Raw genomic sequence first — 15,273 nt, 5'->3', positions numbered from 1 at the left:
TTGTGATGTATTTCCGCTTCCTGTTGTCTTCCTAGTAATTTGCATAAATCAAAATGTTAAAACGCATTAAAAATGCATACAAAACGCATATGCGTTTTGTATATGCAAAGCGCAAACGCATTAAAATTGCACGCAAAACGCTTGAAAAACACTTTTTTTTGTTATTTTTTAAACCCCTTTCACCCCTACTCCACAGTTACCAAAATAAAACACTTGTAAAAAAAAATTACACCATTTAAAAATAAAATAAATAGTTACCTTATGGACTTTTTTTAATATGTATGGCATAAGGGTATATTACTGTTATTCTTGTAAATAAAGGCTTGTTATTAATGTGGTTGCATTTTTACTTTTTGGCCACAAGATGGGTTTTTTAATGGCTTTTGAAGCCATAAATCCTGCTTAACCACCTTTTACTTGCCCAGAAGGAGCTGATCTGAATGAGTTAACAGCAGGCTGTACAGTAAGGCGGTTCCTGTTTTGGCTGCACCTCATCCCCTTTTCAGGCTGCAGAACAGGAGTGAAAACAGACAGAGCTGGATGAAACCATTCTAACAGGCAGCACTTCCTGTTACTATTGATTGGCCTAGCACTACAGAACAGCATGCTATTTGCAATACATCATCATGATCAATGAGATGTAAATACTTCCAAAATTATGCACATTTTTATGCAAATATATGCAGCTCAAAAATGGACCAATATATTTAAACCTGGGTTTAAACTGATTGGTCCTTTTCAAACTGCATACATTTGCATACAGATGTGCATACATTTGCATCATCCCTACTACCTACTGGAAATACTAACATCTCCCATACCCTCCTTTTAAATTTTAAATTCTTTTGCTAAAGTGGTTCTTTCAAGGATACCCAAAGTGACATGTGACATGAGATAGACATGTGTATGTAAGTGCCTAGCACATAAATAAATAGATGTTCCTTTTTTTCTTTCTCTGCATGAAAGAGTTAAATATCAGGTATGCAAGTAGCTGACTGAGTCCTGACTCAGACAGGAAGTGACTACAGTGTGACCCTCACTGATAAGAAATTCCAACTATAAAACACTTTCCTAGCAGAAAATGGCTTCTGAGAGCAGGAATGAGATTAAAAGGGTCAACAGTTCATAGATTTTAGCTCTGGCATACTTCAATGCATGTGTCATTGAGCAAAAAACAATAAAACAGTTAAAACTTAAAACGTAGATTTAAACATAAAATAAAACTGTGGAATATCTTAAAAAGTCATTTTTAGGAGAAGGAAGATAGATACAATCATTTATTTCATTAGTTTATTTTTGCCTCGGGTGTCCTTTAAAGTGACCAACCCATCGGTGATACAATCTTACCACTCCTATGTAATATGAGGGACTGCCTAAAGTATCCAAAGTGTATGCACTCTGTTTACACTTCTACTACAGAGATTTGGTAAGATTGTACAATGAAGATTGTATCATTAATGTGTACCTTTGTATGAGTGACATGATGTGAAATTAATTTCTTGCCATACAGTGAGTGTCACTGTCTGCTCCAAACCAAAAAATGGATCCCATTATGTATAAATGATTTAGTCAGTGTTTGCTCATTGTAAAATCTTTCCTTTCCCTGATTTACATTCTGACATTTATCACATGGTGACATTTTTACTGCTGGCAGGTGATGTCAGTGGAAGGAGATGCTGCTTGGTTTTTTGGCAGTTGGAAACAGCTATTTCCCACAATGCAACGAGGTTCACAGACAGGAAACTGCCAGGACCATGGTCATGACATCACACTGTGGGAGGGGTTTCACCACAATATCAGCCATACAGCGCCCCCTGATGATCAGTTTGAGAAAAGGCATAGATTTCTCATGGGAAAGGGGGTAGCAGCTACTGATTGGGATGAAGTTTAATCCTTGGTTATGGTTTTCCTTTAAGGGCTCTGCCTCTGACATGGGAGACCTGGGTTCGAATCTTGGCTCTTCCTGTTCAGTAAGCCAGCGCCTATTCAGTAAGGAGACCTCGGACAAGACTCCCTAACACTGCTACTTACAATAGAGTGCGTCCTAGTGGCTGCAGCTCTAATGCTTTAAGTCCACCAGGAGAAAAGTGCGATAGACATGTGTATGTACAGTGCCTAGCACACAAATAACTGTGCTGTGTTCCTTTTTTTTCTTTCTCTGCAGGAAATAGTTAAATATCAGGTATGTAAGTGGCTGACTCAGTCCTGACACAGACAGGAAGTGACTACAGTGTGACCCTCACTGATAAAAAATTCCAACTATTAAACACTTTCCTAGCAGAAAATGGCTTCTGAGAGCAGTAAAGAGATAAAAAGGCTCAAAAGTTCATAGATTTTAGCTCTGGCACACTTCAATGAATGTGTCATTGAGCAAAAACAATAAAACAGTTAAAACTTAAAAAGTAGATTTAAACATAAAATAAAATTGTGGAAAAGTCATTTTTTTAGTAGAAGGAAGATAGATACAATTGTTTATTTAATTAGTTTATTTTCGCTTTGGGTATTCTTCAAAACTAAACAAATATGTCAGCCTCCATCCCTCTCACTTTAGGTTCCCTTTAATTAATAGTTTCCAAACCCTTTTCAAACTCGTGATTCTGGTCTCATGTGAAATAAGAAAACATTCAGAAGTCAAATTTCTATCCCAAGTGAACCGTACGTCCCTCATGCTCAGAAAACACAATCATGAGATGAGATTTAGAGGGACCAGGATGGCGCCTGTCTTCGTTTTGTTGTGGTGGAAACCTGATCCAGCGACAGATGGGACTCTGGGAGGCAGGGAGATAGGCATCATCCTAGAATATACCTGTGGCTGGCAACCTGTCCCCGGAGAGGAAGGGTGTGGTGATCAGAGCCAACGGGAGAGGATGAACCTCTACAGCACTCGAGACAAACAACGGAATTAATGCTAAAAACTAATTAGCCGTAGGAAAGATAACGTTGCTGCTTCAGTGTAGTCGGAGCTGTAATTACCCTATTTACCTTATTTAGCATCCGAGAAATTTCCGAGGGCTGTTCCGGGGGATAGAGAGACGTGGCAGGGACTGGTTCATGACATCGGGACGCGGCGAGGAAGATGATGCAGATGCCACCATGCAATGCTGCTAGAGAGGCTGGCATGCAGCAGGCAGCTAGCGAGGGGGGCAAGTGGGTACGTCTGAACGTGGGAGGCACGGTCTTCCTCACCACAAAACAAACGCTGTGCCAAGAACCCAACTCCTTCCTCTGCCGGATCTGCCAGGAGTCCAAGCTGCTGTCTGAGACGGTGAGACAGGCAGGCTTTGTCCCTCCTACGTACATTCCTCCATCTGTCTATTCTTGTCTCCTCTTTCCAGGTTCTTCACTGTCATCTCACGTCTGTCTTTACGTGTTCAGTGCACATCCTGTGCTTTGCATACTTTCATTTTTTATTTTTAACTTTACACATCACTTTCATTTAAAGGATACCTGGCAGGAGGCAAAGATACCTAAGGTAAGCATAGAAGTCAGCTCATACTGGATCCCCATACCGCCGTGCATTGTCCGTTTCACTCCTCCTTACCCCCGGTCCCTGTAATCACTTCAATAACTTTCTGCTAAAGTCCAGTTTTCAGACAGGAAGAGGCGGGCTTGCTACGATATTCCTATCCCCCTCCCATTCCCCCCTCTTCCCCATCCCATTTACTCCCCTTAAAGAAAACCTGAGGTGGATTGTGACCTAAAAAAAAAAAAGATCTTTACCTAGGAAGAGGTAGGCCTCTGGATTCTCCAGAGGCTTTCTTTATCCTCCTCCAGACCACTAATAAATAAAGAATGACACAGAGAGCCCGATATAGTGTCATATGTACTGGTAAGGATGAATTGATGATAGAGTAAGTATCTGTATACTCACAAACCAGGGTTACCGCTCAGGCAACCACTGTAGCTGCACATGGAGAGATTAAGCCTGTCCCCTTTCAGGATAAAGAAGTCGCTCTCCATAGATCAGAAGAAAGGGGTAACACCCTTCCACCAGGGGGGGACTCGTATAGTACAAGGTGAACAGAGGCGCCAAAAGAGTAAACATAGATAAAACTTTAAAACATTGAGAGGCAATGGTGGACTTGCCTCCTCCAAGTAGACACAAAAACGTATTCCTGTTTAAAACATAGAAAATGTATTGATCTCAGTCTGGGCCAGAGGCGCTTGGCCCAGACTGAGACCTGCATTTGCCATATTCTCCTACCCCAATGGCCTGATGAAACAGGGTCATACCTGTGAAACGCGTTGCAAAGAACCCTGAAGTGTATCAATAAATGTTCTATGTTTTTTTGTGTCTACTTGGAGGAGGTAAGTCCACCACTGCCTCCTCATGTTTTAAAAGATTTATCTATGTTTGCTCTTTAGGCGCCTCTGTTCACCTTATACTGTCCTCCAGACCACTGCCAGGGACCCTCTTGAAGTTCATGTCCACGCTCCGCATGGTGCATGAGAGTGACTGTGCCTCAGCTTCACCTGCAGGAGTACATCTGCGCCCTCTCCAGAGGTCCCACTTGACAACGGTAAGGGCGGGGCTTCCCTCTTCATATGTAAACATCTGTTTTTATAGGCCACAATGTGCCTCGGGTGCACTTTAAGGGAGAGTGATATAAGGGAACATCTCCACAAGGCTGCCTCTTCTGGAAATTTGACTTTAGCCAAAAGTTACATTTTTAAGGAGTGATTACAAAGTTCATCGAAACCAGGAGAGGAACAGACAAGGCACAGAGGTATGTGCATTCAGCATGGACTTACCTCTGTGCTTACCTTAGGTAGCTTTGCCTCCGTCTGTTGTGTTCTGAAACTCGGTCCATACATTTTTCTCTCTTTAGGATGAGACGGGAGCATTTCTTATTGACAGGGATCCATCATACTTTGGTGCCATCCTTCGGTATTTGCGTTATGGCAAGCTGGTCATCGACAAGAACATTTCCATTGAAGGTAATCCCACCATCCTTTCTGTTTCTCAGATTCCTGCTTTGCTTTGGTCACTTTAGAGCTGACTAAATTGTTTCTTGTATAATTTCTTCATTCCTGTTCCTGGGTTGTGTTTGTGTTTTTACTCAAATAAAGTGAAATGCTGTTTAAAATGCAACTAAAAAACAAATGTGATGATTGGCAAATCATTATACTGTATAGTTAGTTGAAAATAGCACAGGAAATGAGAACACTGAGACATAGTGTTTTTTTATGAAAAACGTATGCTTGTTTTTGAATTTGCTGCATATTTCTAACAGTTATAACAGAGCAACAAAAGGGTGGGAAAGTTGTAATGTTGAGAAAACACCTGGGGGAACATCTTACAATTAATTAGGTTAGTTGGCAAGAGGAAGTTAACAAGGATGGGTTTAGAAATAGCATCCTAAAGAAAATCTCAGAAGTAAATATTGGAGGGGTACACCACTTTGTAAAACACTGCAGGAAAAACAATGCAGAAATGAAAACAATACCGGTAATATTTCTAAATACAAATATTTCTAAATACAAAATTGCAGATAGTTTTGATAATTTAGAGATGTCATAGTCTACTGTACATAATATTACGAGATTCAGAAAATCCAGTGAAATCTCTGCATACAAGGGACAAGGCCGGACGCCAATATTGGTTAGCCATGATCTTCGGGCCTTCAGGCAGCACAACTGTGAAACAGACAAGATTTTGTAGTGAATATTACTACATGGACCCCGACCCCGCCTAAACATGGAGACTGCCCTGTGTCAGTGTCTTTCCAGTAACTATTAATGTTCCCAAGGGTTCTTCCACACAAGTAGTTGATAGGCAGTGAAAAGACTGTTAGACTCTTACAACTGCTCACTGCTGCCTGGTACCTGCTCACTGCTGCCTGGTAACTGCTCACTGCTGCCTGGTAACTGCTCACTGCTGCCTGGTATCTGCTCACTGCTGCCTGGTATCTGCTCACTGCTGCCTGGTATCTGCTCACTGCTGCCTGGTGACTGCTCACTGCTGCCTGGTGACTGCTCACTGCTGCCTGGTGACTGCTCACTGCTGCCTGGTGACTGCTCACTGCTGCCTGGTGACTGCTCACTGCTGCCTGGTATCTGCTCACTGCTGCCTGGTATCTGCTCACTGCTGCCTGGTATCTGCTCACTGCTGCCTGGTGACTGCTCACTGCTGCCTGGTGACTGCTCACTGCTGCCTGGTAACTGCTCACTGCTGCCTGGTGACTGCTCACTGCTGCCTGGTGACAGCTCACTGCTGCCTGGTGACTGCTCACTGCTGCCTGGTGACTGCTCACTGCTGCCTGGTAACTGCTCACTGCTGCCTGGTAACTGCTGACTCAGCGCGCAGTTCAGCAGCCTATATGAAAGGACTCTAATCCTCCTGCCCCCTTGCTGCTATTCCTAGTCAGTTTGAGTTTTTGCTGTCCATTTTTTGCAGTCATCCCAAAATCTCTATTCCACTCCATCCCTTCACTTCGCCCCTGCCTTGTCCTCTTGCCTCTCCTGGACTTGTGGAAATTACAGCACCTCCTATGGTCCCTAAAGACCAGTCAGAAAGATATTTCCTCTTACAATATAGCAAACTTTATTGTCCAGGAACAGCAACCATCCAATTTATAATAGATTATTTTTATGCAACAGGAAAAAGCATTGAACAGGGATTCTTTTTAGTAACTGTTGTAAGTAGAATAGTTGTTTGGACATTAAACCTTATAACCAGGGCCGGTTTAATGAGCCCTGTGGCAAACTATAGCGTTGGGGCCCCCCAGCGCAAAGCTTTTCCCCCTCCCCCTGCTATTACCCCTCTGCTCCCCGGGGCCCTGCAAGCAGCCATAAATACCTATTAGTCCCGGTGGGTGAGCAGACGGGCAGCGGCTACACTCTGAGACACGCTGTCTCCCTGCCACTCTATGACCCCGGGGAGTGGGGGGAGCAGGCACAATGGAGCAGGGTCAGCGCTGCGGGGGCCTCAGCAGAGGTCGGGGGCCCCCTGGGGCAAATGCCCCTTTTGCCTCTATGGTAGCGCAGGCCCTGCTTATAACTAGGGATAGCTCTGCATATACACCAAAAGCATGGCTGTTAAGTGGGAGCAGCTGACCAAAAACAAATTAAATTAGTACATAGCAAGGAAATGAGCAGCGCTACTTAAAAACAGGCAAGTGCCTACCTGCAAAAGAGTGCAAGCCCCACTTTTGGGGTCGAATACACACCGAGCATACACATGACCTGTCTACCACTGGAGGAGGATGTTAGTTTCCTGTAACAGCTTGCATGCAACCTATTAAGTACTCGTCCCTCCCACTGCGAAGAAGTCAATCCTCCATGGGAGGAGCCTAACACTAACTAAATCCTAACCTATGTATATGCATAGCCTGGGTGCGCTACCAAGTAAAATTGAAAAATCGAAAATTGCGCAAATGATGGATCAGCGCAACACCAGGCCGCCTCCGAATGGCCTCCAATCAGAGATGCGCTGAGCCCCCCCAGGAACTGCAGAGCTTCTGTTTGGGTTCAAGGTGTGTTTGTAGTTCCTGGGGGGGCTCAGCGCATCTCTGATTGGAGGCCATTCGGAGGCGGCCTGGTGTTGCGCTGATCCACCTTTTGCGCAATTTTCGCTTTTTCAATTTTACTTGGTAGCGCACCCAGGCTATGCATATACATAGGTTAGGATTTAGTTAGTGTTAGGCCCCTCCTATGGAGGATTGACGAGTACTTAATGGGTTGCATGCAAGCTGTTACAGGAAACCAACATCCTCCAGTGGTAGACAGGTCATGTGTATGCTCGGTGTGTATTCGATCCCACAAGTGGGGCTTGCCCTCTTTTGCAGGTAGGCACTAGTCTGTTTTTAAGTAGCGCTGCTCATTTCCTTGCTATGTACTATAACTAGGGATAGTTGGAAATTCCTGTCGGAATGAAAATTTCCAATTTTCTGATCGGAAATCAGCTTTTAGCAGTGAAAATCGGAGATTGCCATTCAGAAATTGGATTTCCTCCACATGGTCATTTCTGCCCAATCACAGAACTCAGAACAGAACTCAGAAGAAGCATTGAACCAATCAGAGAATGCCAAATGTTTCCCCAAAATTGGATTGCTGCAGTAATTATAGACCGATCACAAGACTCAAACACTACCAAGTATTTTCAAGTCTTCTGATTGGCCTAAAATTTCTGTGGTTGTCCGATTTACATGATAAATCACCAGATTCTCTGATTGGTCCAATACTACCGCAAATTTCCCATTTTCCGGAAATACAAGAGGAGATGGTTGCACAGGAGTGGGGAAGTAGGTACGACGCCAGCCAGATTCCCAACAGGATAAGGAGTCATTTAATATAGTTACCTTAGGGACTGAACTTTCAAAATATTTATGTCAGGAGGGTATAACACTGTTACTTTATAAACTACGGGCTTGTAATTAGGGATGGACGCAAAAATGAAAAAAAATGCATCTTTATTCCCAAATAAAATATTGGCGCCAAACATTGTGATAGGGACATAATTTAATCGGTGTAATAACCGGGACAAATGGGCAAATACATTTCATGGGTTTTAATTACAGTAGCATGCATTATTTAAAAACTATAATGGCTGAAAACTGAAAAATAATGATTTTTTCCCCCCACATTTTTTCCTATTTTCCCATTAAAACACATTAAGAATAAAATAATTCTTGGCATAATGTCCCACCTAAAGAAAGCCTAATTGGTAGCGAAAAAAACAAGATATAGTTCATTTCATTGTGATAAGTAATAATAAAGTTATAGACGAATGAATGGAAGGAGCGCTGAAAGGTGAAAATTGCTCTGGTGCTCACGGGGTAAAACCCCTCAGTGGTGAAGTGGTTAAAGAGGACTTGAAAGATAAGCAACAGCATAGTAACCTTTAAAGAAAATAATTTCTTTATTACAACTGATACAAAACCTGCAATAAATCTGCAGTGTGTCTACTTCCTGCTTTCATGGAAGCAGACATATTGTTAACATCCTGTATTTACAAATTAGCTGCTCTGTCGTTGCAGGGGAGATGCCTGAGCTGACACAGCAGAGAGATCAAATTATAACTTGTGAATAGTCAGAGATGAGGGGGAATTAGACAGGCTAAACTCTCTAAACAGGATGCGGGATCGGTTGAAAAAAGCACCCGAGCTGCCTGTATAAAAAGGGCGCCGCCATAGACATCAATGTTATTTCTGGAAATATGGGCTACAAGGTGTAGAAAAGGGCGCCCGAGTTTTGATATAGGCTACAAGCGGGCTCCCCTTTGTAGGCCATATTTTTTCGGCTACAAGGTTTTCGGCTACAGTAGGGCGCCCCTTTGTAGCCCATATTTTTTCGGCTACAAGGTTTTCGGCTACAGTAGGGCGCCCCTTTGTAGCCCATATTATTGCATTTTTTTTGTAGCCTATGTTTTTATATGGGCTACAAGCACTGTAAGCCGAATTATTTCATTCCCCCACTATCCATGGCGACCTGGAGGGGGAATAGTAATTTACACATCCCGGAGTTTTTTTGTAGCCGAAGTTTTTATATGGGCTACACCAGGTGCCTTTTTTGTAGCCGAAGTTTTTATATGGGCTACACCAGGCGCCTTTTTTGTAGCCGAAGTTGGTATATATGGGCTCCACCAGGCGCCCTTTTTTACCGGCGCCCTTTTCATGTAGACCCCAGGATGCATGTCTCTGTTTTCCTTCTGTCCTGTGCAAGAGTTCAGCTCCACTTTAACTACGCCTTATGATTGTGAGCTTGTGCGCATTCATTTATAATTATGTAATTTGCTTCTTCCTGCGATAAATCTGTATTCTTTAGCTGGAGTGACTCATCTCAGTTATTATTGAAACCCACATTTTCTAGCTTTGTAGTTCAATGTGCTAAAAATACCGCCTAATATCAAATACTAACCTTTAAATGCTGATATTTAAATCTCAACTCGCCGTACCTGCAGAACAAAATTAATTAAAGAGGCACTGACGGACGAGCCGTGAGACCAGAAAACGCAATCAGCTTCCTGCATCGATTGTCGTTGCGTTGCCAGATCGGAATCTTATGTCTAGGGGGGTAGCAGTCTGTCAACCTGGGGTTCTTCTTTTGGGAAATCTAGCTTCATAGCCTCTTTTCATGAAGCCTTGTGCCTGTGACTTGTTAATTAGCATATGACTGGGATCTGGGCCTTAGCAGAGGTGTCAGAGTTTGTAGGAGCTGATCTCACTCAGATGTTAATTAACACACCAAAAGTACTTTCATCCAGGGAGAGCCAAAGGAAGCTAGAGACAGCATGAAGGCTGGCTCCAGCAGGGGCAGATTGAAATGCATGTGTTGTATGATTTTTAGCATGTTTTAGGAATACCGTTCATATGAGAGGTATGAGGCCACTGACATACCCAGAACCCGAGGTATTCCGCTATTTCGTAACCAGGCGTGCAAAAGCACCCAAGTTTGATGTCATATGAACTGTCATATTCTGAGGAACATGAATTTGTGGCCGTTAAGTGTGTGCGGGAAGCGTAAGCCGGGATGTAGAAAATGTCATATTTGGTGGTCACCAGGAACCCACCCAGGGGATTAACCGCCCCCTGTCCAGCCCCTGGGCTGGACCTGAGACTTCACCCAAAGATGGGGATCAGTCAAAAGTGTTTGCCAGGGACTCCTCCCTCATTCCTCCAAATTCCACCTTCATGGGAGCATGCTGCCACTCTGAGGAACAGTGGTGGTCATCTTGTCTGAACTTTGCTCCTGGGCCTCTTTACTGCATTCTGCTATATGTCACTACAGGGCCTCTTTACTGCATTCTGCTATATGTCACTACAGGGCCTCCTTACTGCATTCTACTATATGTCACTACAGGGCCTCTTTACCGCATTCTGCTATATGTCACTACAGGGCCTCTTTACTGCATTCTGCTATATGTTACTACAGGGCCTCTTTACTGCATTCTACTATATGTCACTATAGGGCCTCTTTACTGCATTCTGCTAGATGTCACTACAGGGCCTCTTTACTGCATTCTGCTCTATGTAACTACATGGCCTCTTTACTGTATTCCGCTATATGTCACTACAGGGCCTCTTTAGTGCATTCTACTACATGTCACTACAGGGCCTCTTTACTGCATTCTGCTATATGTCACTACAGGGCCTCTTTACTGCATTCTGCTATATGTCACTACAGGGCCTCCTTACTGCATTCTGCTATATGTCACTACAGGGCCTCTTTACTGCATTCTGCTATATGTCACTACAGGGCCTCTTTACTGCATTCTGCTATATGTCACTACAGCGCCTCTTTCCTGCATTCTGCTATATGTCACTACAGGGACTCTTTACTGCATTCTGCAATATGTCACTACAAGGCCTCTTTACTGCATTCTGCTATATGCCACTACAGGGCCTCTTTACTGCATTTTGCTATAGGTCACTACAGGGCCTCTTTACTGCATCCTGCTATAGGTCACTACAGGGCCTATTTACTGCATTCTACTATATGTCACTACAGGGCCTCTTTACTGCATTCTACTATATGTCACTACAGGACCTCTTTACTGCATTCTGCTATATGTCACTACAGGGCCTCTTTACTGCATTCTGCTATATGTCACTACAGGGCCTCTTTACTGCATTCTGCTATATGTCACTACAGGGCCTCTTTACTGCATTCTGCTATATGTCACTACAGGGCCTCTTTACTGCATTCTGCTATATGTCACTACAGGGCCTCTTTACTGCATTCTGCTATATGTCACTACAGGGCCTCTTTACTGTATTCTGCTATATGTCACTACAGGGCCTCTTTACTGCATTCTACTATATGTCACTACAGCGCCTCTTTCCTGCATTCTGCTATGTCACTACAGGGACTCTTTACTGCATTCTGCAATATGTCACTACAAGGCCTCTTTACTGCATTCTGCTATATGTCACTGCAGGGCCTCTTTACTGCATTCTGCTATACGTCACTACAGGGCCTCTTTACTGCATTCTGCTATATGTCACTACAGGGCCTCTTTACTGCATTCTGCTATATGTCACTACAGGGCCTCTTTACTGCATTCTGCTATGTCACTACAGGGCCTCTTTACTGCATTCTGCTATACGTCACTACAGGGCCTCTTTACTGCATTCTGCTATACGTCACTACAGGGCCTCTTTACTGCATTCTGCTATATGTCACTACAGGGCCTCTTTACTGCATTCTGCTATATGTCACTACAGCGCCTCTTTCCTGCATTCTGCTATGTCACTACAGGGCCTCTTTACTGCATTCTGCTTTACGTCACTACAGGGCCTCTTTACTGCATTCTGCTATATGTCACTACAGGGCCTCTTTACTGCATTCTGCTATATGTCACTACAGGGCCTCTTTACTGCATTCTGCTATATGTCACTACAGGGCCTCCTTACTGCATTCTACTATATGTCACTACAGGGCCTCTTTACCGCATTCTGCTATATGTCACTACAGGGCCTCTTTACTGTATTCTGCTATATGTCACTACAGGGCCTCTTTACTGCATTCTACTATATGTCACTACAGGGCCTCTTTACTGCATTCTGCTATATGTCACTACAGGGCCTCTTTACTGCATTCTGATATATGTCACTACAGGGCCTCTTTACTGCATTCTGCTATATGTCACTACAGGGCCTCTTTTTTGTATACCGCTATATGTCACTACAGGGCCTCTTTACTGCATTCTCCTATATATCACTACAGGGCCTCTTTACTGCATTCTGCTATATGTCACTACAGGGCCTCTTTACTGCATTCTGCTATATGTCACTACAGGGCCTCTTTACTGCATTCTACTATATTTCACTACAGGGCCTCTTTACCGCATTCTGCTATATGTCACTACAGGGCCTCTTTACTGCATTCTGCTATATGTCACTACAGCGCCTCTTTCCTGCATTCTGCTATGTCACTACAGGGACTCTTTAAACAGGGCAAAATCATAGGGGCAAAGGGGGCCATTGTCCCAGGGCCCCAGCATCTATAGGGGTCCCCATAAAACCACTTAATTTTGTGGCTGAGGCCCCTCCCCCCAGCGCACCCCCTTCTTCCCCCCGCAGCCTTATGGAGACAGTGGGGACAGGCACACACTCACCTCGTTCATGGCGGCCCCCAGGTTACTTTTGCCTCGGGGCCCCGTAGTAGCTAGAGCCATCCCTGTCTTTTAACGTGTATCATGCTAAGGACTGGAGCAGAGCAGCTATCCTCAAGCTACGTACACACATGCAACAACGATCGTTCATTGTGAACGACGAACGAACTTTTAATTAAGGAAAGAACGACCTAAGTAAAGTTAGTTTTTAAAAGTGTGTAACGATCTGATCATTAGAATGAACGTTACATCACATAAAGCAACTATTGCGCCTGCGCATAAAAATGAAAAGTTCCATGGAGAAATAGCGAAATGCGCATGTTAAGCCTAGTACGAACGTTTCCAATGATGTACTACTTTTGCAAACGATCATCGTTGGGATAAATCCGCCAAGCTAGATTGTTCGGTTTTAACGATCTAGCTCGTCCGTCGTTAGACTTACTGGTCGTTGGCACCTTTTTTTTAAATGATCGTCGTTTGAAATGGTCGGGGAACGATCGTTTCAAACGACTATAGTCGCATGTGTGTACGCACCTTGAGACCTGCCACTTGCTTGTGATGGTCAATGAGGTGTTAACAAGTGGATGCAAATGTTATGCTAATTTTATGGAAATGTATGCTGACTGCAAAGAGCAGCCAGCCAATCAAATGCATAAGCTGTTGCATTAGATCAGTCAATTTCCAAGCTGCATTCATTTGCATAAAACAAGCATAATATTTTCACTAACTCAGAATCATTAGCATGTCGTTGACCCGCCCCTAGTCCGTGCATGTTGTTACTGGCAACTAGTTACGGAAAAAGGAAAGTGTATTTTTAAGTAACAGAGATGTCAGACACAATAATTATTTTATTTATTATCCACGTTTCCCTCTCCAGGAGTGTTAGAAGAGGCGGAGTTTTATAACATCGCTTCGCTGGTGAAATTAATTCACGAGAAGATGGAGGAAGTGGAAGCCAGTAAGGTGAGGAAAACCCCAAACTTACATTTAACCCCCTCATTTACCCTCTCGCATATTCCATTGTTCTTGTTTGTAAAGATAAAGAAAGGGCTATACCAATACAATTTTCATCTTTGATGCAGCTATTCCACTGAAATTCCCTTTGGGAAATTCAGTCACATGAGCCAGAGATCTGTGCTCAAAGTATAGAGCTGCCAGCAAAATGGGTGCCTTTACTTGGCACAACACCATCACCTGATCCCACCCACCTCCTCCCTCCTCTCCCATTTATGGGCGGGGTCAGCTGAGTGCTCACAGGAAGGTCGATAACTCCTCCCAGTTCCTCCCTGACTACCTCCTGACAGGCTACCTTCTTTGGGTGATGATGAGATAGGGGAGGAGTTTGGACAATTTATAGAGTGCTAACTGCATGAAATCAAGATTGCAAATCCAGCCAGCCAGGTAGCGCATTAAACAAATAATGCCCCAAAAAGTCTTCTTGTCCTTTATACAACCCTAGGGACAAAAAGCTCATCTACCAAGCTTTTGTATTACCCTCTGATGTATTTATACATGTTCATCTGGTCACCTTTCAAGGCCTGTACACATGCCAGATGATACCCAGCCAAGGCGGCCAATAACGACTTTGCCTTTGCCGAGAATCCAGTGTGTGTACGGCAGCCCCCGATACCCCCTGATGGCTCGGCGAGGGATCTGTCCTGGCGCATCACTTTGGCTGAGTATTTATCCCGCCCCCCATATGACAGCCGCAATACTGATGGGTAAGGATACATTTCATTTAACTGCATTTAAAATCCGCCGACAACCTTTTGATCGCTATTAACCCTCCTGGCGGTATAAAAAAAATCCGCCAGGAGGCAGCAGAGCAGTTTTTTTTTTTTCTTATATCATGTAGCGAGCCCAGGGCTCGCTACATGATAGCCGCTGCTCAGCGGCATCCCCCCGCCCGCTTCGATCAGGAAATCCCGTTCAAAGAACGGGATTTCCTGGAGGGCTTCCCCCGTCGCCCCCGTCGCCATGGCGTCACCAACGTCGGGACGTCATTGGGAGTCCCGAACCACCCCTCAGCGCTGCCTGGCACTGATTGGCCAGGCAGCGCACGGGGTCTGGGGGGGGGCGCACGGCGCGACGGATAGCGGCGATCGAGCGCGGGGCGGCGGCGATCGGTGTGCTGACGCAGCTAGCACAGTGCTAGCTGCGTTTAGCAAAAAAAAAAATTAAACAAATCGGCCGGGCAGGGCCGGAGAAAACCTCCTGCG

General features: G+C 44.3%; 1 protein-coding gene across 1 annotated transcript in view; it reads left to right on the top strand.

Annotated features, from left to right (window-relative positions):
• The first annotated feature begins 2,866 nt into the window (after positions 1-2,866).
• Positions 2,867-15,273, top strand: part of KCTD17 (potassium channel tetramerization domain containing 17) — a 99,781-nt gene continuing 87,374 nt past the window's right edge. The window contains exons 1-3 of the mRNA XM_068251940.1: positions 2,867-3,265; positions 4,830-4,938; positions 13,932-14,017. Coding sequence (XP_068108041.1) covers positions 3,077-3,265; positions 4,830-4,938; positions 13,932-14,017 — 384 coding nt within the window. The 5' untranslated portion in view covers positions 2,867-3,076. The remainder of the gene's footprint in view (positions 3,266-4,829; positions 4,939-13,931; positions 14,018-15,273) is intronic.

Source organism: Hyperolius riggenbachi, chromosome 9, assembly GCF_040937935.1.
Source record: "Hyperolius riggenbachi isolate aHypRig1 chromosome 9, aHypRig1.pri, whole genome shotgun sequence".
Taxonomy (NCBI): domain Eukaryota; kingdom Metazoa; phylum Chordata; class Amphibia; order Anura; family Hyperoliidae; genus Hyperolius; species Hyperolius riggenbachi.
The sequence above is the reverse complement of the archived record's forward strand: the minus strand, read 5'-3'. Positions and strand labels throughout refer to the sequence as shown.